General features: G+C 42.4%; 1 protein-coding gene across 1 annotated transcript in view; it reads left to right on the forward strand.

Moving 5' to 3' along the window:
* ALK (anaplastic lymphoma receptor tyrosine kinase) overlaps positions 1-23,868 on the forward strand; it is a gene marked incomplete at its 3' end in the record, with an annotated part of 551,341 nt that overhangs the window by 167,692 nt on the left and 359,781 nt on the right. Inside the window, exons 2-3 of the mRNA XM_005886069.2 lie at positions 2,377-2,496; positions 19,522-19,686. Of these exons, the coding sequence (XP_005886131.1) occupies positions 2,377-2,496; positions 19,522-19,686 (285 nt within the window). The remainder of the gene's footprint in view (positions 1-2,376; positions 2,497-19,521; positions 19,687-23,868) is intronic.

A 23,868-nucleotide genomic window follows, 5' to 3' on the forward strand; every position in this document is an offset into this window, starting at 1 on the left:
GCCCAAAAAACACACAAAACAACAACAACAAAAACCCACCACTAACAACAAAAAACAAACAAGCCTTTCTCTTGCTTAAATGGGTTGCTTCTCTTGGCATCGCTTTTCTCTGCTGGGGTGAGGGTGGGGAGGGGAGGCAATGTGAAAGAAACAGGAGCCTCTTCCCTGTGCTTGTTAAACACAGAAGTGCTTCCTTCTTGATGTTCTAAATTTATAAATATTCCATGAACTTTGACTAGAATTCACGTATGCCTTAGTGCTTTCAAAATTGGCAAATAACTTCATCCGTACTGGCTGTGTTTTCTTAGTCTTTTCCTTCTCAGGTGAGGAGGCCCAACCTTTTGGTTGATCTCTCTATTTGTACCCCCAGCCTCATGCAGTAAATCACTACCCACCTACCTCTGAAGATCATGTGAGCTCAGCCTGCTGGCAGAAATTCTAAAGTTTCCTGTAAGGGCGAGATAAAAATTTCTGCTTTCTCTCCAGTATTCAACTTTGAAGATGCCCAATAATTTATTGGAATTTTTTTATACAAAATGCTTCAAGTTTATCTTTAAGGATGACCCACAGTGACGCCCATGGCTCTTGCTGGGCCATGATTCAGTCCTCAGAGCCCTTCCTTTTGAATGATTTTAGATTTTTTTTTTTAATCCGTGAATATATAACCTGGCCCTTGTCCATATTAAAAGTCATCTGTCATTCTGTGCCCACTCACAGATTCATAAGTGCTTCCTGAAGTCTAGCCCCATCTGCTTGGTGCTTCACATCCAGGAAGAAGTTAATACCATTCCCAAACTATATGTTTAAGAAAAATGACCTTACTTGGAAACCAGGAAATATAGCTAGGTTTGATCTTCCTGTTGCTTCAAAATTACTTAAAATTTGAGCTACACTGATGACTCAGACACAGAAGTGCTAATTTTTATTCACATGAAGATCATTGTAGGGGTTAGTTGCCAGAATCTTCTCAAAACCCTCACACTGTTGTCTTATTCTGGAGCATGCTCAGTGGTGATCTCTGACCTTAGCCATTGCCCTTTGGGGAGCTGTAAAACACCTTGCACAGTATGTGGGGGTCCATGAAGGGGGGTGGAAATACTGTGTGTGATAGCATCAGACCAACCTGGTCTGTTGACTCTGGTCTCTTGCCTACTCACTGGGTGGCCACTGTCAGAATATTAAACTTCTCTCTACCTCAATTTCCCTGGCTGCAAAATGAGGAGCAACGATCGTACCTAACCACAAGGTTGTAAAAAGTTCATGTAATCAGACATTTAAAGCACTGGTCCATATGTGCTTAATTCATATTATTAATTCATTATATTATTAATGAAAGTCTAATAAAGTCAAACCCACCCCCACGTAGACCTATCTGGACTTGGGCCTCCCCTCTCTCAGCCCCGTTGCCCCTCTCTATAGACCCGACCCCCTTCAGTGCATTTCCTCTGGCCCATTTTATAGAAATGATACCAGAAAGATGTATCTGGGCAACACATTTATTTACTAAACAGAACTTATTCTCAAACCCCTTCTTTAACAGAAAAAGCCTTGCCTGTCATAAAACATTAGCAAATGGTGACTGAGTTGGGGATTTCAGGGAAGAACTGCATTAGAGCATGTAATGCCTGTTTATTTGATTTGTAAATGAATTTAATTTTTTAAAAGTCTAAGAAACTTAAACCTGTCCCCAAGTAGACGTATATGGCCTCAGATGAGATTACTTTTCACCACACAAAATCCACTTGATGTACTGTTACACAAAAGAATAATATTGCTTTTGCTCTTTTTCTCTCAATCCTTTTTTCTCACATACAAATGAGCAACATTAATCCTTTGTGGCTTTCTGGACTCTTGGCTCTGGGAAAAACCCATGACCTAGTTTTTTGTTTGTTTGTTTGTTTGTTTTTGTAATGTAATTGTCAAAAACTCATAACTTGAGTGCAATTTCAGATTTCTCATTGATAAGGCGATAACCCAAATAAGCAATATTTAATGAAGTTACAAGTCTGAACAAAAGTATAGTAGAAGCATTATTTGGATGATATGAATCGAAGTTCTCTATAAAGTTGCACTAGTTCCTGGGGTAGAGCTATTAGACCAAGCCATTAAGTGGCCTGGCTTCTAGTTCATGTCCCAGAAGTCTTTGGCAGGCCTTGGTCACAAGATTCAGACTTCTTAGGTTTGGCTGCCTTTGGTAGCAAGTGTGCGTTGAGATCCTCAGGTCAATTCAATGTTCTAGTGGCTTGGTCTTTCCTTATTTTCCAATAGATGTCATGAAAGCCTCTTATAAACTTTCTTTTAAAAAGTGGTATGAGTGACAGCTGAAAGACACATCCCAAACAGATGGGTTATTATTCTCTCTGTTTTTATGTCCAGGTCACAGCTCCTTAGAGTCACCGACAAACCTGCCTTCTCCTGTTCCTGATTCTTTTGCATGGAATCTGACCTGGATAATGAAAGATTCCTTCCCTTTTCTGTCTCATCGCAGCCGATATGGTAAGTGTATTTTTGATAGTTATTTGCGATGTGCAATTTCCTTAATCTCATAATTAAGGAAGCTGTGAATTTCAGTTTGTTCTCCATGGCTCTCCATGGGTCCCTCAACCCCCGAAACGCAAAGGAAGTCTCTCTGTGCCTTTAGTCTTCCATCAGCACTCAGGCCGGTCCTCTCCAGACTCAGGATGCATTTTGTATCCTGAAAGAAACTAAAGGCTTTGTAGCTGTCGTATCTTATTGCACCCCCGCCCCAAGCCTTTATGGTATTCACAACATTCCCTTACCAGTCATTAGATGTAATGCTTATTTGCATTTTGACTATGATTTTTCAGATATAGGATTCTAACCCAGGACTGTTTTTAATAATAGAGATCTCTTGAGAAAAGATTGTTATTATGAGGGTTGCAGGTCCTCTAGGGTCCTCAAGTGACTCCCTTACATTTGAGTGTCTCCTTGAAGGTGCCTAAACACATTTCTAGATGTGATTTCAGTTCATTTGATTCTGCAACCACCTCAGAGATAGAGGCCACATCCCGTTCCATTTTAACACTTGTAGAAACTGGACTTAATAAGATCACACAGAGTAGATTCTCTAACTACAAAACCAGAATTCTTTCCTTATAGTCACTTTGTCTTCCGGGGATCTGCCTACTCAGCCTGCTAGGTCCTGTTCTAGGAGCCCTCAGGAGGCCATATTTACCTGATGTAGGATTCCTTATTCTTTGTGTGCTCATCCTAACAGCTCATGGGAGCTGGACCTCTGCAGAGGAAAGAGCAGCTTTGGAGGAGAGCTAATGTATTTCCAGGTGGATATTTTTTCTTCTTTTGAACTCTTCTAGAGTGGACCCCTTTAAGGGCAGGCACTAAGTTGTGTTTGCTCCTCACTATGTCCCATCACATAGAAGACACTCATAAAAGTTGTGCATGACAAATGAATGCAGAAGGCTTCCAGGGAGGGAACTCACGCATCAGGCCTGATTCGATGAAGCGTTTATGAACCCAGAACAGCACTGAGTTCTGGATCCCTTCTGGGCATGTTTACCTATTCCTGATGCTCAGTCTCTGCCCTTGGGCCCGAGCTATTTCAAATGCACCTAACAGAGATCTTCCACCCACTGCTGTCTCTCATCTATAATGCAGTTAGTCTTGGCTAATAGTAGCTGTACCTTTCATTTCAAACTTAAAAAAAATAAATGCATCAAAAACCCTAGGGCAGGTTAGGGTTATACTCTGCTGGGAGGTTTCCTGCTAGTCCTAAGCCTCCCCAGTGGGAGAGGAAGATCAGTAGTTGTCAGGAGAGTCCAGATAAGAATTACTTGTTGATTTTATTTCAGTCAGACATTGAATGTCATCTTATAATAAGGGCAAGTGTCTATAAATAATTGCAATCTGGTCCTTTGTATTGTTATTGCCTTTTAACCAGATTTGTGATGAAAACCAGTCTGGATAAAATTTTGAATTTGTTTTCAAAGTCATTCAACTTTTATAAAATACAGAATGTCCAAAAAGGGCAGGTTTGCCTCCTGCATGACTCAGAGATGATTGCATTCATTCTCTGTGGCCGTAACCTTGTCATCTAGAATCCTCATGATTTCCCTTCTTGAGAGAGGAGAGGACCCAAACCATTGGCCAGACATTGCCTGATGCTTAACGGGAAGGCCAAAGTCAGCACCATTATTGCTTTTGACTCACAGGGTGTGAAGAGCTGATTCTTGACTGCTTGTTCCTTGACTGAGTGCAGCGGTAATTCCAGAGCCTCTCCACCTTCTTACCATATTTAATTCAGCTTAGACTGAATTAAAGACCTACCTGCCCCCACCACTATCTCTGTGTGCCTGGTCTAGTGCCAGATGCTGGAGTTGATACAAATATAACTGTGAGTAAGACCTGTTGCTGGTCTTCCAGAGCTCAGAAAACAGAGACATAATTCAGTAGGCAGCTAGACTCATTGCCACAAAGAGTGCCTTTGGGGCTCCCCCCAGAGCACAGAGGTTGAGTACTCACCCTGAGACCTACTGCAGAGCAAACTAAAGCCAGGGTTAAGGCCAAGACTCCTGTCTCCTTAAGGATGTTTGTGGGGGCTCAGCCCATATCTCTGTATGAACTGAAGAGGCCACCAAGATCAGTGGTGATAAATCCGCACCTTCTAGCTGCCTGCCATGAAAGACATTTTAAGAAATATTAACAACTTCATTAATTTTACGGCCGCAAACTTGGGCGGAGAAATTTGACTGGAGAATTGCTGCCTAAAGGGGTCATTCTTCAGACAGTGAGAAGTAACCAAGTCTCAGTAAGTCGATGTGGGCACTTGAGTGGTGGAGTTTTGTGCCTGGCTGGCTGTTTCCACCTGCATTCTGGGGAGGAGTTGCGGGCAGTGACGAGAGTGGGCATCCACAGCCTGACCACAGGCATCCCGACTAGACAGCTGTCTCAGGCCAGCTGTCCAGACCTGAATGGAGTATGGCTTTCTCTTCATTAGTGTTTTATGAGAAGAGACGAAGTAGAGAGAGGCTAATAAGATTTATTCACCCCCAGCCTATAATTATCTGCTTGAGGAAAAAATTTGACCTATCTTTTGGAGGTCTCCCTATATTTCTTCTAATTTGCATTGGGGCCTTTCATGTTGTATAAAATATATTCTCTTCAGTGGCATTTGGTACCCGATTTCAGCTCTTCCTCGCCACTTGTCTTGAACGATGGGAGCCTGCTAATTTCATCCCCGACAAGCAGAGAGCTGCACGTTCATCTCTATGCTTTGGAGGAGGGAGGACATCTAAAGAAAGACTTTTATCCTTTTATCATCAGCTCTGCTGCCTCAAGACTGACTTAGAGGCTTGACTACAAGGCTTGGGCTCTAACTACCCACCCAAATAAAATCTGTTCCAGCCCTGCTGAGGTTGCTCAGTGGTTGAGCATCGACCTATGAACCAGAAGGTCATACAGTGGGGCCTTGACTTACGAGTTTAATTCGTTCTGAGACCGAGCTCGTTAAGGAGCTCGTTAAGGAGCTCATTAACTCAAATTACTCTGTCAACTCAATGCAAAAAATCGGCCGAGAGACAGCTGGTATCTCAAAAAACTCCATCCCCAGTAGGGTTGTGCAGGAGGCAGACAATCAATGATTCTCTCTCATCATTGATGTTTCTATATCTCTCTCCCACTCCCTTCCTCTCTGAAATCAACAAAAATATATTTAAAAAGAAAATCTGTTCCAGCCAGCAGCTCCAGGTGCTAAGAGATTAAGGCCACTAAGGGGTTTGATGACTCACTGGGGCCACTGAGCTCTGGAGCCACAGAACAGATGGTACTCTGCCCAGCTGTAATTCATATTTGCCCACTCTGGGTGTGGAAAGAATCTGATCAACATTTAAAACATAATAACCAAAGGTGAAGAAGAGAAATAATTTTCATATAGGAAAAAAAAATTTGATACTTTATAAAACTCTTTCATATGCCCTTTTCTCATTTAAGCTTATTATAAAATTGTGGTGGGTAGATATTATTTTATAAAATGTTTTTATAAAAATGTAAATTGAGGACCAAAGAAGTTTACTTATGTGCTCCCAAGTTATGGAGCAGGTGGACAGTTAGAAAAGACTGAACCCAGATTTTCTGACTCCAAGTTGGGTGCTCTTTCTACCACATCACAAAGTGAATTAAAAGATAAAGTCTCCTCTTATGAGGGGGCCCTCATTTCCTAGCCAACCCGGTGTTTGGACTGAATGACAAGTCTGATATTCAAGATCGGGGCAGCTGTAGGATCAAAACTTGATGTCCCTAAATTGAGACTGTCCCAGGTATGCCAGGCAATTCACCTCCTCCTAAATGTGGGTATAGCCCCCCTCTGCCCAAGCACCATGGTCTCTCTTGTCTTCCTTACCATAGACTATAGTCCCTGTTAGTAGTTGAATTGTGTCCCTCCAAAAGATATATTGAGCTCCTAACCCCTAGGACCTGTGAATGTGATCTTATTTAGAAACAGGGTCTAATCATACTGGATTAGAGTAAACAGACAAAGACACACACAGGATAAACACCATGTAAAGATGAAGGCGGAGATTAGAGTGATGCATCTACAAGCCAAGGAATGCCAAGGAGAGCTGGCAGTCACCAAGAGCTATGAGAAAGGCATGGCACAAATTCTCCCCTAGAGCTGTCAGAGGGAGCGTGGCCCTAGTAATGCCTTGATTTTGGACTTCTGGCCCCCAGAACTGTGAGAATAAATTTCTGTTGTTTTAAGCCGCCCAGTTTGTAGTACAGTGGGGCCTTGACTTACGAGTGTCCCGACTAACGAGTTTTTCGAGATACGAGCCATCTCTCAGCCGATTTTTTGCTTTGAGTTGCGAGCTAAAATTCAGGTTATGAGCCAGCTTCAGATGCCCCACCGCTAGTTGGCGCAGCGAACATCACAGTGAACACCACAACATCAGCCCAGCATCACGTGTCATTGTAATGGTGAAAATTGATTTGACATACGAGTAATTTGAGTTACGAGCTCCATCACAGAATGAATTAAACTCGTAAGTCAAGGCCCCACTGTACTTTGTTATGACAGCTCTAATAAACTAATACAACTTTTCATTCTTCCAGTCCTCAATATCCAGAACATTAACTCCTGGGAAAGAAAGATTCCTCTTAACACCCCAACATCAGGGCATAACAAAACCATTGCTGGACTTTAAATAAAAGTTCTATTAAAACTTTGTCTGCTTCCAAGCCCAGGGGACCATCCAATTTAGGGACTGATGCCTTTGGAAAGAAAGAAAAATTAGACATTTTAATTACTTTCCCTGCTGCCACTAATCATTTTTTTATTGAAAAGATTTCGTAATTAAATATATTTCCCCCTCAAAAAAAAATCAACCTACCACTAAATAAAAAATGGAAAACAAAAAGGCTCTCTAGTCCCCTGTAGGATTTGCTTCATAACTCAGGAAGCAAGTCTGTTTGATCACATTTCTGAAATTACATATTTAATGTGGCTAGCTGTGATCAGTCCTTCCACCCTCAAGAGCCTGCACCAGTGAAAAGCAGCTCCCAGCTCCCTGGTGGACCACTGTCAGGTCTGAAAGCTTTCATACCAATTCTTCTGCCCTAATAGGCCAGGACTTCTTGTGTCTCTTCCCATCCCTACTCCATTGAGCTGGAAAGTCAAGTGTTTTCCTAGTCTATGCCTCTGTGTGTTTTTCTACAACACTTTAAGCAAAAAGCCTCTGGATGCATTCACCCTAAAGACTGAGTCCCAAAGGGGACAGCAAAGCCGCCAGTCATACAAAACCAAGAGCAGGGAGCATTGTCACCCTGAGGACCACTGGCCTGCTGGGATCCAAAGAACTCAACCCATGGAAATTAAATAAAAAGCAGTTGGCTTAGGTGTTTCAAGGAGAGATTTGTTTAAAATGCTCTACTTCATCATATCTCTTACTTTTCAAATGAAGACACATAGATCCACTCAATAAATACCAACAATTTATCTCTACGTTAGTAGCAGATTAGTAAAAAGAAGCAGAAAGGAAACAAGTCAGGTTAAAATATAATAAATGTTTCACTAGCTGACACGAGGACAAGAAAAGCAAGTCAAAAGAGATCCATTTAAAACACTTGTCACAGCCAAAGAGGGAAAAGCATTGACAAAAGGGAAAGAAAGAGGGGAGAGAAAGAGAAACCGAGAGCAAGACAGACAGACAGACAGGCAGGCAGGCAGACAGACAAGCATGGAAAGGATCACTCAGGGCTGTCTAAGCTTATGTCCATGTATTCTTTCACCTGCTAGCATGGTGTCAGCTTTCATACCCGGGCAGGTGACTCCCTAATGCTTGGTCTAATTGTGATCTCCCTCCTAAGGGTCATTTTTGCATCCCTACCTACATGAAGTATTTCTCCCTTAGAGGTCAAGGAATCCACATCTTGTTCCATTTTGCATCCCTAGTATGTAATCCAGTGTTTGTCCTCGGTTGGGTTCTTAATAAGTATATTAATAAATTGCAACATTTGCTGAACAATCCAGGAGCAAACTAGGAGTATATGCAAGTCTCTCAATTCCCAACCTGGAGCTTTTCAACCCCTTAGGATCTCTGTTTTATGAAAAGATAGGATGTTCCCAGCAGTCCTCTATTCCTAAAGTCATTCTAATTCAGTGGTTCTCAACCTTCCTAATGCCGCGACCCTTTAATACAGTTCCGCATGTTGTGGTGACCCCCAACCATAAAATTATTTTCATTGCTACTTCATAGCTGTAATTTTGCTACTGTTATGAATTGTAATGTAAATATCTGATATGCAGGATGTATTTTCATTGTTACAAATTGAACATAATTGAAGCATAGTGATTAATCACAAAAACAATATGTAATTATATGTGTGTTTTCCGATGGTCTTAGGCGACCCCTGTGAAAGGGTCGTTTGACCCCGAAGGGGTCTCGACCCACAGATTGAGAACCGCTGCTCTATGGTTTCAGGAAAGACATTTGTTTAAAGGGAGAAGAGTACCTGGGCTGGCCATACTTTGGTTTAGAATTCAAAGCTGTGGCTTTAACTACTTTGGAAAGGCTTATTTCATCTCTTAATCTTAAAAAGCATATTCAGTAGACATGAGTGAGCTGAGGAATTTTTGTTTTGACAGCTTTGGGACATCTGCATATTATATACAGAGCATTTCTAACCAGCCTAGAAAGGCATGTGTCCAAAACATATGCAGGAAAATGACTGATCAAGAGTGAGAAAAATGAGAGGAAATCCTCTTGAAATGAAATGTTTTGTCAAGAGCAACCTTGTATGCAAAACTTTATATCAGAAGAGACCTCAGATTAATAGGATTTTAACTAGCATTTGAACAGACGACTAGAATAATTTGGTCTATGAGAAATTCATAAAAATTGCAAGCTGTCAGGACCCAAAGCAATCTGGTTAAATAGCCTCATCTTACTAATCAGGAGAGAGGCATAGAGAGGTCAGTGATCTGCCTAGGGCTGATGGCAGAGCTGAGATTCAAACCCAGGCCCTGTGGGCCCACATGTCACCTGGTATCTGCTCATTTTTGAGATTGGCATCATAAACGAACTCCTTATTCACCTCCATCCTCCAGCAGATCCTCAGCAGCAGAGACAGAAGAGTAAATGGGAGGGTCATTTTGCATGTTGTGAGGTAGAGGCTGTCTATGACCAACAGCCTCTTCTGGTTGTTGTGGATGCTGCATTCCTCAGAGCTGTCTGCCAGCCTTCTGGTTTCAGGAAGGATCTCATTTGGATGGATGTCATGCTGAGCAGTGTATGTACTGCTAGGGTTTCTATCATGCCCTCTGGAGCCTGCTTAACTCTGTTGGAGACCCCACTTGTATGGTCGCTTTCATGATGCTTCCTGGAAATCGAAGGCTGAGAACTGGACTGGAAGTCCAACCTGAGTTCTGGTCTCCACACTCTTACTTCTCCAGACCCTAGGCCACTCCACTTTGGCCAAGTCACTCCTTTCACCTTCAATTTTCCCATCTGTAAATGAGGAGGCTGGGCTAGTAACTTCAGAATGCCTACGATTTTAATTACTTTCCATTTTCTGTTCTGGGATGATGAGCAAAGTCCCATTTGTTTTTTCTGTATCATTATTAGAATTAAGCTTTTGATGCCTATGTCCCACCATGTGGGAAGCAAAGTCCCATTTGTTTTTTCTGTATCATTATTAGGGCCATCAATAAGAGAAATGAGAATTAAGCTTTTGATGCCTATGTCCCACCATGTGGGCATGCATGCTATACAGCATCTTCCAAGACTGTCTTCCAAGGCTGTGTTTATATAATTGATTGATTGAAGGAGACTTGGCCCTTCTTTTCTGCAGATTGATTATAAGTGAGATAAACAGATGTCTTGAATTGGGTGATTGGTTCCCAGATACATTCTAGGGAAGAAGCTGGTAGGAAGTGTATGATTTCAGATCTAGGGCCCCATGACAAATGAATAGTGGTTGTAGGAGGGGACAGGCAAGGGCCAGGTTTGGTACTTAGTTTTATGAAGCGAATGATCAGATGTTGATGGCAGCTGGTGGATTAATATCAAAGGTGACTGGTGGGCTAAGTGCCTCCTTGGGAGATAACCTAGAAAGGGGGCAGTAGAAGCCCCTAATTATTTGAGCCTGGGTTGGAAGTCAGGACTCTTGGGATTCTGTGTTGGCCATCTGCCCAAATAAAATCATTTTATTTCTCCACTTCATTTTTTCATATGAGGAACTGAGCCTAGAGAGGTTAAAGATGAGCTTGCAGTCATACCACAGAGCCAGGGCTAGAATCCAGCTCTCTTTACTCAAGGTCTAATGTGACTTCACTTCCAAAGGGAAGCTTGTTTAGCATGCCAGAAAGCAAAGATTGGGTAAGGACTTTCAACAAGGTTTGCCTTCAGTGCTGGGCACTCTCCTCTGCCAACAGACCCCTGGAGCCACCCAAAGGGCCACAGGGATGATGGCTATCATTTCATACAAAATCACGTGCGGGTCACTGCTCTACTAGTAGGTGCTTGATGTACAAACTGCATTTAATTCTCCTCATAATTCCCTGAGGTGGTTTCTGCTTTAATCCCCATTTTACAGATGAAAAAGTGAGGCATAGAGAATTTAAATGATTTGCCCTGAGCTACCCATCTAGTAAAGTGACTGAGCTTTCATCATGAGCAGCCTAACTCCATGCGTCATTGATGTTCCTAATTACTCCCCAGACACCCGGGTATCCCCTGAAGTTTGGATCTGAAACAGAGCAAGGGAGGAGGGTACCTGGGTCCTCCAAAGTTAAGTCAGTTCATCTAATCCCTCAGTTTCCAGTGGTAAATCTGAGGCTCAGGGAGACCAAGGTGGTAAGAACATCCATACACAGCATCTCATTAAGAAAGCACTTCTACATTCATGTCCTTACTTGGTTGTCACAGCAGATACTGTCTTTATCAGCATAATTATTGTGCTAAGTATCTCAGGTTTATACGCACAAAAAAACTAAGATTCAAGTGGTTAAATGAATTGCCCAAAGCAGAAGCTGATTGGCCCAAAGTTGGAAGAGTTTCCAAGAATTCTCTAGTGATTTTTTTTAAGATTTTTAAAATTGATTTCAGAGAGGAAGGGAGAGGGAGAGAGAGGGATAGAAACATCAGTGATGAGAGAGAATCATTAATTGGCTGCCTCCTTCATGCCCCCTACTGGGGATCAATCCAACAACCTGAATGTGTGTTTTGACCTGGAATCAAACCTCCTGACTCACAAATCAATGCTCAACCACTGAAACACACTGGCCTGGCTCTGGTGATCTTTATCCTTCACTCCTAAGTCACTGCTTCCCTCCGCCTGCTCTCACTGGATCTTCTGGCCTATGCCAACACCTGCTCTCTAGCAGGAAGCTTTCAGCAACCATCAAAAGCAGCTTGTTGGCAGAGGAGTACATGTAGAATGAGAGAACCCAGAAAGCCTTACTGGAGATTATTTGAAACCTAGTCATGTATGTTTTTGCTAGCTTATTCCAGAAAAGCACACTCTAGATTTTTGGAAATTTCCTAATTCTTTAAGGTATTGTTTGTTTGTTACCCACAACTTTGAATAATAATAATAATAATAATAATACCAACAATAAAAATCACAGGGTTAGGAAATGGGTTTTAGTACCAATTTTGCAACCCACCCATTCATCATCCTTGGACAAACTTCATCATGTCTCTGGGCCTCAGTTTCTCAATGGCAGATGGTTCCTCATGACCCTGAAAGTCAACAGTTGGGAAGTTCTGGAGAATCACTTAGGAAAAGGAGACCCTGCCTTGTGCCTCAGGATTGTGGCAACTTAGGAAGTTCCCTGAGCTGGGTACTGTCTTTAAGGACTGACAATGCTTTGAGAATGCTGTTTTCTAGGACTCTATATAATCACCTGTAGCTTCAAATATGAAGTTCTGTTATTTGACTTCTAAGAGAACCTTATAATTCACCTGCAAGAGAATTGCCACATCTGCATATGGCTCCTTGTTGAATGTACAAATCAGGCTTGTCAGGAATACATTGGCATCTGTCTATGCCAGCCATGAAGCAATCCAGCCTCAGCCTAAGTATGCCAGTAAGCTGAGCCTGAGGAGGTGAGAGCTGGTGATTTAGTAACTGACATTCAGCCTGGTCTGGGCCTGGTGCTGCTGGGAGAGGATGGCATTTGGCGAGGCCTCCACAGTGAGTAGAAATGCCCTCCACACTGTGTGTGAGGGACTCTTTGACCAGCCACGTGACCCTGGGAAAGCCTTTTTTCTTGCCTGGATCTTGTTTTGTTGTTTGTTTTTCCCCCCATCTGTCCAATGGATTGATCTCAAATGTAGTTTCAAGTTTTAATAGCCTCTGACTCTGAATATCACCTAAAGTCAGACATACCAACCTTTCGTGTTATAACAAAATCCTCAGGAATGGTCATCTGCCATCAATTGGAATGCCATACATAAATACTATTTCTCATGGTAAACACAAATTTGTGTTTAAAAAAGGCATGACTGTATGAATTCTGAATCAGTTGGGAATGTCTCCATTCCAAGCACATGCAGCATCTCCTTGAATCCTCCAAGCAGTTCTGGGAAGTTAGTCTTATCACTGAGATGACCAAGTCTGAGAATGAGGGAGAGAGCACCCCCCTCCCCCCCCATACCACATAGCTGACAGGCAGCAGAATTGGAGTCAAATTTTAGGTCTTGTGCTCTATCCCTGAGAAAGAATCATGATGATATTAAGATCACTTAATGAATAGCACAAGTGGGCATAGATACATAGGAAAAGATTGTAGGGCTGAGTGGTACCATAGAGACCACCATTTTACCAGTGAGGAGTGGCAGGCCCAACATCAAGGCTATCTGCATCATGGCAATTAAACCTCAGGTCAAGGTAACTAGAGAAAGGAAAATAACCCCAAGACAAAAATCACAGTCATGTTGCCATATTTTAAACTAGCAGCAAACCTGATAGTTCTTTTTTTTCAAATGCAGATTCCATGGCCAAGTATCCAGTTGGATAAATTCTCTCTTGGGCCGCTGACGGCCATAGAAACCTTGCATACCCCACCCTCAGTTCCCTCTACTGAGACCCCTAGCCTTACTCAAGAAACAGAGCCGATATCTGGAAGACATCAGGAAACCTAGATGGGAACTTTGAGCCCTGGGCCTTACTGTACATGTAGCCATGGCTTTCTGAGTCACATACCCACTGGGATTAAGACTTGCATCTGGGAAATGTGTACTCTGATTCATTCCTCACTAGGGTGTTCTACGTTCAACTTTATAAAGGTGTTATCAGGTCCTTTCAGGACAGCTCAGATGCCCTGGCTTATGTCCTGCCTCCAGCTGGGCCCTGCCTATCCCTCCATGGGTTCAGTTCCTGTCCTGCCTCATTGCAGGTCTCAGCCCCTATTGGTGCCTGTGGCTCTGAATGAGGGGAGCTATTTCTGTTACCATTTTGTTGTAATTCCCTGTTTATAGATACTGACATCAAGGCTTCAGGTGTCCCAGGGAGGAAGCAGATCAGTGATTGTCTACTCAATCACTTCCTATCTTGGTAACCTCACATGTGGCTTCACTTCTCTAAACCCCAGTATCTTCCTCTGTTACATAGGGATAAGGTTCCTGCCTAATTCATAGGGATTAAATAAGGTAATGATGTAGGGTTCCTGACAGAGCATCTGACCCAGAAAGCCCTCAGGAAATGTTACCAGTTATGAAAATACTTTCCACGACCTTCATGGAGGTCCTCCCCTTGGGGCTTGGGACTCTTCTATAAACACACACCAGAGTCAAGAACTTAAGTCTGATCCCAAGCTTGACTTCTGAAACACTTGTAGTAAGAGACAAAATGAAAAAGGGTGAAGTACCTATGGGGTTGAGAAACATGTGTTCTTCTGTTTTTATTGCTGGTTTTTACTCTGTAACATTTGCTTCCAAACCTTGTTATGGGTTGAGTCTGTGTGACATTAACCAGTGGATTCCTGTGACTGCCCTGGGGCAGTTGCTCTTAAGGCCCCTGTGGTCATCTGAAAATTGGTCAGACTTTGAACAAGTGTCTTCAAAATGAAAGGAGGTTGCTTGTCCCTTAATTAAAATTGACTAAAGTGAATGAAGAAACTAGTGGGAGGTCTCTGGATTTCCAGGGTCAAGATCAAGAAGACACAAAAGGCCTTGACTCAAGGGATTTTTTTGAGCCTGAGGTCAGTCTGGAAACAAAGGAGAACTGTTTCCAGAGCCCACCAAAGGGAAGATCTAAGTGTCCAAAGTACACCATATTGCCCTACTATCCTTCCATGGTGTTATGGACTATGTCTGGAACTTGCATGCAATCTTCTTTATGTGGCTCAGACTGGGAAGGCCCCATCTCTGTCTGAGTAGCTAGGTATAGGCCTTGGGCATGACAACTTTGATAGTCTCACACATATCGAGAGGCTAGGTTTCCACCCTCAGACTCAGTGTCAGAGTGGGTGGTCATTGCCAACTTACTTACAGCCAACGGAATTTGGTAAGAGAACTAGGCATCTCACCCGGCAGGGTCACCACAGGGTTTTCTGATCAGTTACCATAGTTGTCTTCTGAATGATTGCCTTTTATATTAGGACAATGTCTTGAAGCTAACTGCTAATGGAACAGTTCAGAATATAGGTACAAACTGATAAGAATGCATGAACACACACACACACACACACACACACACACACACTCACCTGGAACAGTCATCTGTAAAATTTATCTGAACTTTCCTTCTTAATTCTTTGAGAGTAAATTTTGAAATAACCTGAGTCCTTATTGAGTATGATGCACATTCAGCCTCCTTCCATGGAATCTGCTGCTAGGGATGGCAACAAGCTTTCATTTAGAGCAGTGGTTCTCAACCTTCTGGCCCTTTAAATACAGTTCCATAAAATTATTTTCGTTGCTACTTCATAACTGTAATGTTGCTACTGTTATGAATCGTAATGTAAATATCTGATATGCAGGATGGTCTTAGGCGACCCCTGTGAAAGGGTCGTTCTACCACCAAAGGGCTCAAGACCCACAGGTTGAGAACCGCTGATTTAGAGGAAGACAGAGTGAACGTGACTGACTGACAGTCTATAGGATTGGTTGTGTTGGCCCAGAATGAGCCCTTTAAAATAAACGACCTTCAGAGATGGAGGGCACCGTAGAGAGTGTATGCTCGATTCCTTTCATTTTTCAGATGCACAAAATGAGACATAGAGAGGGAAATAGACCTCCTGAGGCCCCTTCGCTGCTGTTTGCAGGCCCGACCCCAGAACATCCTCACTGCCCTGCCAAGACCTTTCCCTTCACAGCACTTGACTCTCAGCAGGCGAACTGTTTCCAGGAGATTCCATTACCTTATTTTTCTTTCATGATGGGAGAGGCTAAAAGGTGGGTAGTTGTGATTTCAACTATGTGATTGGCAAGTTCTGGAAAGCATGTCTTTTTCTCATTGTGTTTTTCAGTGGTTAGATTCCCCTGGTTCCTAACAGGTACATAAAGTAGGGTTGAAATCTCTGGATTCTTCTGAAGATCACAGTCACTTTGCAAAATGGGTCCGACACAGAGGAAATAACTATCTGTCCCTTTAGGGTGGAGGAGACTTTGCAGATCTGAAGAGGTTGCAGATTTTGGGTCCAATAACTAAAATATAATAGTGGATTGAGATCTTTCTTGAGTCATTCTTTTTTTCAGCTTTTCTTTTATCCCACATGCCTGATCCGTCATCAAGCTCTTCATCATCTCCACTGCTGCTCCTTTAAGTGGGTTGAGATTTTGAAGCTGTGGAGGTGTGATGAAACACGCCTGGGTCTTCATTATCCAGCCCTGGGTCACATTCTGGCTCTGCCTCAGGAAAGTCCCTTGATCTTTGAGCAAGTAGAATCATCTTTCTGAGCCTCGGTTTTCTCCTCTGTAGAGACAGGACATTCACTTCTCATTGTTCTTCTGCAGATTAAATATAGTAACATAAGACAATACCTAGCATAGTCTCTGGCAGAGAGCTGGGACTCAGTGAATGTTATTTTCCAACCCTTCCCTTGGGTGGGGACCTTCCTCTGCCATTGGGCTACTTAAGGCTAAACACTTCACTGAAGCTCTTAATCCCTTTGACTTCCATTTGTAAAATAGACCCCCCTATCCCACAAGGACTGAGTTAGAGGAGGGTTAAGGAGAGAGATTGAAGAAGCACTCTAGGTCTAGAACAGTGATGGCGAACCTTTTGAGCTCGGCGTGTCAGCATTTTGAAAAACCCTAACTTAACTCTGGTGCTGTGTCACATATAGAAATTTTTTGATATTTGCAACCATAGTAAAACAAAGACTTATATTTTTGATGTTTATTTTATATATTTAAATGCCATTTAAGAAAGAAATATCAACCCCAAAAAATTAGTTCGCGTGTCACCTCTGACACGCGTGTCATAGGTTCGCCATCACTGGTCTACAACCTCAGAAAAGACCCATGGAAAATGAGACTTAACCTGGTGTTTTTTTAGAAAAGACACATCCCAGGTATGATTGTACAAAAGGCACTGAGGCTAGCTCAGGAAAAGGAAACCCATCCTTATGTTTTATGAGAAATTAAATCAGAATGTAGGAAGGCCCAATTTAATTTCACCCCAAATGAGCAGTAATGTTAACTCCACTTCTATTTAAAGCCAAAGAGTACAGCTTTGACAGCTAAAGTGAGGCTGCCTTGGAGCAAGAATTTCAAAACGAACCCATTTGGTAATTGGAGAGTCTGCCTAGCCTGTTTCACTAGGCAGGGTTTGCTCCAAACACAGCCAATTATTAGACGGATTGCACATTTGCCAGGCAGTGTCTAAGAATGCATGTCACACCTCTGTCCCAAATAGAAATTGGATGACTTTAATTGGAGAAAAAAATAAGAGAGAGGATGGGCCACAGAAATTGAAGCTTTGAGAAAGGTACAATTATTGTCAATGTGGTTTGGGAATGGTCAGTAACTTTCTCTCCCACCTTCTGACTTGATCATTTCCTAACGTGGCTGGGTCTTTTTGAACCTTCCCAGAAGGGCCACATTCAGTGGCTATACCTTTCATTATGAGCATCATTTTTGTGTCACAGAGAACAAAATGTTGGATCAGTTTTCTCCTTGCATTCTGCTATCAAAACCAGGTGCCTGGCGAGAAAGTCTTGAAGATTAAAGCAGTCTACAATTCATGGATACCAATTCATAGCAGCAGCTCAGCCCCAGAGGCAGGTAGAAAGTCTTCAAGGCTGATGAAATATGTAGGCAGCAAGTGTCATGTCAACTCAGACAAGGCTAGCTCGGCCTGTTCAGTTTTGCCATTATAAAGGTGAACTGCCTGAATCGTGAAAGGGCGAGTGGTATTAACCTTAGAACCAGAAGAATGGCAGCTCCTGGAGAGCAGCTGGCACATAAATCCCTACTGGCTGAGAAGAAGAAAGGTGCTTAATAGGAGTGTAATTGAAGGATTTTTTCCTCTCCCCCTAGTTTGGCCCGTGTCAATGGGATTCATTTTACTCCCCTCCAGGACAGGGCCAGCTACCTAAGGGTATGGAAATCTAGTGACCGGCTGCCTGCACTAGAATCGGCCCCACTTCTCTGCATTCTGAAATTCTCAACAGCAGACTCTCCTTGGAGAACAAGATAGCAATAGCCCAGAATCAGCTATTAAAACACACAGTGATAACTGGGACTTTGCACCCATTAGCACCATCACAGATTTATTTATCCAATTAGTTATAACCCTTCTGAGAGCCAGGATTTGGACCCTTTAAAAAGTCACATCAATATGGACTTTAGAAAGCAGCTAGTCTAGGTCTCCTTTTGAGGAACTTGAGGCCCAGTGAGGGTAAGTGGCTTATTCAAGGTAACCAGCAAGTCAGCAGCCGAGCTAGACTACAATCATCTTGTCTATACCCCTTGTTTTACAGTTGAGGGCACCAAGTTCCATACATGAGAAGTGACTGGCCAAGCCTGGACACCACCAAATTCCCCCAAATTTCTAATCCAGAGATTCATTCTTTGTATCACGTTATTTCTTTCTTCACATCCCCATGCTGAGGGGAGATGATGAAGCAAAAGGTGGATGAATATTTTGCATTTTGGTACATGTTCTATTGATGCATCAGCTAGCTTAGAGAGCCTACCTGGTTAAAAGTACTTCATCTTCTTTAGGTAATGCACAATGAGTAAGGAAGGGAAAGACAAGGTGAGTATATTCTAAAAGTAGAGCAAAAATGGAATGATTTGGGCACAAGGATGATTATCCCCCAAAGAAGCCCAGAAAAAGATCATAAAACATCCCTCTTCCTTCTTTCTCCTTACCCAGTGACTGACCCCATTCCCACCTCAAGAGAGAATAACATGGATTAGCTGGCATAGCCTTGGCCCTCGTTTCTGGAGAGGGATTGAAGGGTAGACAACAGAGCTGGCAAACAGGGCTATGAGTGAGACTTACATTCCCTTTGGCTTTCTCTTCTCAGATAGGGCAGGACCTGACTAGGATTTTTCCTGGGCCTCAGCGATGGGCAAGGCTCATGCACATAGATAATGCAAGATCCACTAGTTCTTACAGATAACTTCCAAAGTAGATATTATCATCCCCCATGTGTAGGTATGGAAATTTGAGGCCAGAGATGTTAATTTTATTTCCTGGGATGACCAGCTGGTCAGTGGCAGTGCCAGGCTTAGATCCAGACCTTTCTGATTGCAAAGTCAGGTGCTTCCCACTTGACCTCAGTCCTCTCCATGTCACCAGGTCACCTCCTAGGAAGCAGAGCTTCTCAGGGTCCCACCTGTTCGTTTTCCTGCCATCTCTGAGGACACCTCCCATAATCTGAGTCATACAAAGAACACCTTTTTCTCTCTTAGCCCCCTTTTCACCAACATGGAGCCAGCCACTTGTGAAGTTACCACCTGGGGATAGGGTGAAGATGCGTGTGTGACAAAGGCCAGCTTCCTGGAATGCAGGAGTAAGGCTCTAGGGCTGGATGGTCATGTCTGGGAAACAGTTTGCTCCACTAACCATTGGCTGTCACTGTCATTGCAGGGCTGGAGTGCAGCTTTGACTTCCCCTGTGAGCTGGAGTACTCCCCTCCACTGCATGACCTCGGGAACCAGAGCTGGTCCTGGCGCCGTGTCCCCTCGGAGGAGGCCTCCCAGATGGACCTGCTGAACGGGCCCGAGGCAGAGCATTCCAAGGAGATGCCCAGAGGTAAGGGCAGGGGCCACTGCCAAGTGTTCTGGGTGGGCCAGGATGGCTGGAATGTCAATTTCTGTTTGAAAAGTTAAGGCATCCCCACCCCTGCTCTACTCTATTTTCTTTGAAACCTGCTTTTAATATCTGTGCCTCTCCATGTCTTCTTGAGCCATGCAAGGAGGGGGAGGATGCAAGTCCAATTTTAAGATCAATCCAACCCTTTACTCTCTTACCAAGTAATGGAAACAGGATTTCATGACTCTCTTTCATGCGGATTTCCCAATGTAAGATGTAGGAGAAAGTGCTGATTTGTTTGTTCATTTGGAACAGGGTTGCCGGATAAAAACAAGACACCCAGTTAAACTTGAGGAACAAATTATTTTTCATATATTTCATGCAATACTTTGGACATATTTATACTTTAAAAATTATTCTAATGATACTAAAAATTGTAAATTTAATTCAGTGCCCTGCACTTTTATTTGCTAAATCTGGCAATCCTAATTTGGAAGGTATTGTGTAAATGGGTTAAATATTAGTTTCAAAGCCATTAATGAATATTCAGGCTACCTATTAGCATTCAAGGTGCTTCTGGTAGTCCAGAGCTGTTTATGCACATCCCCTTCTGAATTATCATGGACTGGAAAAGGGAGGCGCTGGAGAAGTAGTGGGTGCCTGTTAAATATTTGCTGAGATTCCAGAGAAAGATGTAGAGGCACTAAGCCCTACTCCTGCCTTCAGGTCTCTCTATGGCAAAGTTTAGAGCCCCTAATTCCTTGGACCCAGATAACTGCTGACTCAGAATTGACAGCCTATGTATTTGGCTTTTAGGAAGAAATAATAACTGACATGGTACTTTCAGTTTGCAAAGCCTTTTCACCCACACTGTCTCACTGGATTCCAGTATTATGAGGGAGACAAGGAAGTGAGAAAGCTAGGCTCAGAGAGAGCAAGTGACTTGCTGAAGATCGCACAGCGTGTACATGTGGGTCCAGGTCTAGATGTCTGTTGTGGTGTGTCTTAGACATGGACACTTCTGCCACATTGTGTTTCTTCTTTGTAGCAAAGGTTATGGCAAGAGCCCTCACTGGGCCCATTTCTGGGGGTTATTATCTTACTCAGATTCTAATGGACAGGGCTCAGGTAAGCTCTAAGGCAGTGGTTCTCAACCTTCCTAATGCCTCAACCCTTTAATACAGTTCCTCATGTTGTGGTGACCCCCAATTTCATTGTTACAAATTGAACATAATTAAAGCATAGTGATTAATCACAAAAACAATATGTAATTATATATGTGTTTCCCGATGGTCTTAGGCGACCCCTGTGAAAGGGTCGTTCGGCCCCCAAAGGGGTCGCGACCCACAGGTTGAGAACCGCTGCTCTCGGGGCGGGGTTGGAGGGGGGGTCCTTGGAGGTGGCACAATGCTCTTAGGCTTCCTCATCAGCCTGGAACCCTGCGGGGAGAGACCATTTTTTCCTACACACTCTCCCGGGCTAACCTTTTCTTTTTTTATGCCTCTGGAAATTGCCTGACCTTGATTTATATTTTAAGCTGCTTTCACCTGGATATTGATGTGTATTGTAGGGGGTGTGTGTTTGTATGTAGGTGAGTGGCTCTTAACCTGATAGTGCATCCAAATATTCTGGAGAAGTTATACAAAATACTGCACAGACCCCATAGCCGAGACTATGATTCAGTAGATCTGAGATGGGGTTTAGAAATCTGTGTGTTTTCAAATTTTTATTATGAAATTTAGCATGTGCAAAAATGTAGATGTAACATATATGCATGGATTAAAGATTACAATAAAATCAACACTTGTGTTCTCCCCACCAAGTGTAGGAATTTGAATGTTGTCCATCCCTTTACAATCTATCTCCCACCTAGATAAAAATCCTCTTCTTATAAGTAGAACAACAAATCAATCTCTCTCAAATCAATAAATTTTAAAAAATATTTTTAAATGTCTTCCTTTCTCAGAGGTAAACACTACCCTGTATTTTGTGTTCATCATAAGTTTGCTTTTGTTTATGGCACTTATGTATGTAGCCCCAAACAACATATGGACCAGGTTTGCAAACTGTTATATAAATGGCATAATACTGTCATTTTGTGGTTTGTCCATTTTGATGCTTGTTACTGTGGTTCATTTAGTTTTTAATCCATTGCATGAAAATCTCACAATTTATCTCTTCTACTCTCATTAGACATTTGGATTGTTTCCAGGTTTTTACTATTGCCAGCAGCAATAGTAAATTGTAAGCATTTTTGTATATGCCTTCGTGCATGAGCATGTCTAAGAGTTTTCCTAGAGCGTAGATCTAGAAATGGGATTGCTGGGTCATGGGGTGCAGCTTCCATTCTAACGAGTAATGCTAATCTATTTTCCAAAGTGGTGGAACCAAGCTATACCCCCCAATAGTGATGTGTTAGTATTCTTTCCTAGGACTGTACACCCTCACCAGTGTCTGGTATTGTCAGACTGTCATTTTTGTTCATGTGGTAGATGAAAAACAGTATTTCATTGCAGATTCAATTTCCATGGAACTCTGGAAAATTTATGTTTTTATAAGTGTCTCCGATGATTCTGAGGCATAGTTATATATGTTGTACTTTTGATGTAAGCCCCCTTTTCAGACTTATTCCCATTCAGCCTCCACTAGGGATATCTCTGGGTCCCAATTCCCAGCTCCAGAAATAGTCCTGGCAGTACATGCATTTTTCATTACTGTAGGGTTTTTATTGAATTATGATCACAATTCAGTGAGATCAGGAGAGAGAGGTAAGTATCCATTGTACACAAACTTTGTGGAGTCAGATTTTATAACTTTGAAATCCGGTGCTTTTAAAATTTTTAAACAATTTTTAAAACAATGCCAATAGTTTATGCGTTGCCACTCTTTGCCTATTTCTCCTCCTCCATCCTCTATCTTGTGATCTCTGACATCTTCATATTACACTGAGTACTGTGAGAAAAAAGAAAGGAAGAAGGAGTGGAGGGAAGGACAATCACTTATCAATGTGGAAATCTATCAATGCCTTTATGTTTTTATAAAACTGGATCCCAAGAACCAGGGCATGTACTGAATGTGAACCTTTTACAATTAGATAAATCAATCAAGATTGGAATATTCATTTTCTTTTAGTGATTTTTGTCAACTTCTATCTCTCTGAAAAATCATTGCTCTTTCAGACATGGTAGTATGTCACATCACTGAAGACAATGATGTGAATAGCCATGACAAATGCCACTTTGGCTACACCGGTCTACTTCATCAAAATCTTTAGTGAACAAACATATCCAAACATAACTTGTAGAGATCTCAACACTGTTAGAAACTTGTGTTTATTTTTTCCTGGGGTCTAATAGTGGAGTCTATACTCACACATCCTTGATCAGTCTTAGAAACAAGGGACCTGCCTCCCAGGTCATAGGGCCACTTCTGGAATGTCACTGAGAGGCATTCAGAGCTTTCAGTAATGGGCCGCACATTCCTTTTTGAGTCAACTAATTACATCACTACCTGTTCCTTGAAGCAGGGTTGTTCCTCAAGAAGCAGGCTGGTGTATATCATAGCGTCCCTTGACCTTCAGAGAAAGAGGTAAAGGTGACGGGTGACATGCCCAATCTGCACAATGGCAAAACAAGGACCTACATTCCAGTTCTAACTCCCAACTCTTTAGGATCTCACTTTCTCTGTCTTTTTGGCAGAAAGGTATGCTGGTAGTGGAGATAAGGAGGAGTGATGGGTGCCCTTTAGGCTAGTATAGTTACTAACGTTTTTTTTAGCTTAACATTTATTGGTTAGATGGTATTTAGACTCCATTGCCATATTTCTTGTCAGGGGATATAGAAGGTCCAGAAAAAAGCAGTGAGAGAATACCAATCATAGATAATGAACTGTAAGATTATAAATTCTACATAATTTTAATTTATGGCCCCTGTAGATGAGAATAATAAGGGGTATTCAATTCAGAGAAGCAAGATAATAAAAAGTGATGATCTTGATGGAACACAATATTATGAATTAATAAAGTCTGAGGAATTATCAGGTTGAGGCATTCTATGACTTTTCAAGTAGTCCTAGGGGTATATTTGATTTCTGCTACTTCCGGTGTCTTGGAATGTAGTCAAAGGAACATATTTTTCTTCTCCAGAAAGACAAGCTTTTGATCTCTTTCATGAACCTACCTTG

Source organism: Myotis brandtii, unplaced genomic scaffold (genome assembly GCF_000412655.1).
Source record: "Myotis brandtii unplaced genomic scaffold, ASM41265v1 scaffold953, whole genome shotgun sequence".
NCBI lineage: Eukaryota > Metazoa > Chordata > Mammalia > Chiroptera > Vespertilionidae > Myotis > Myotis brandtii.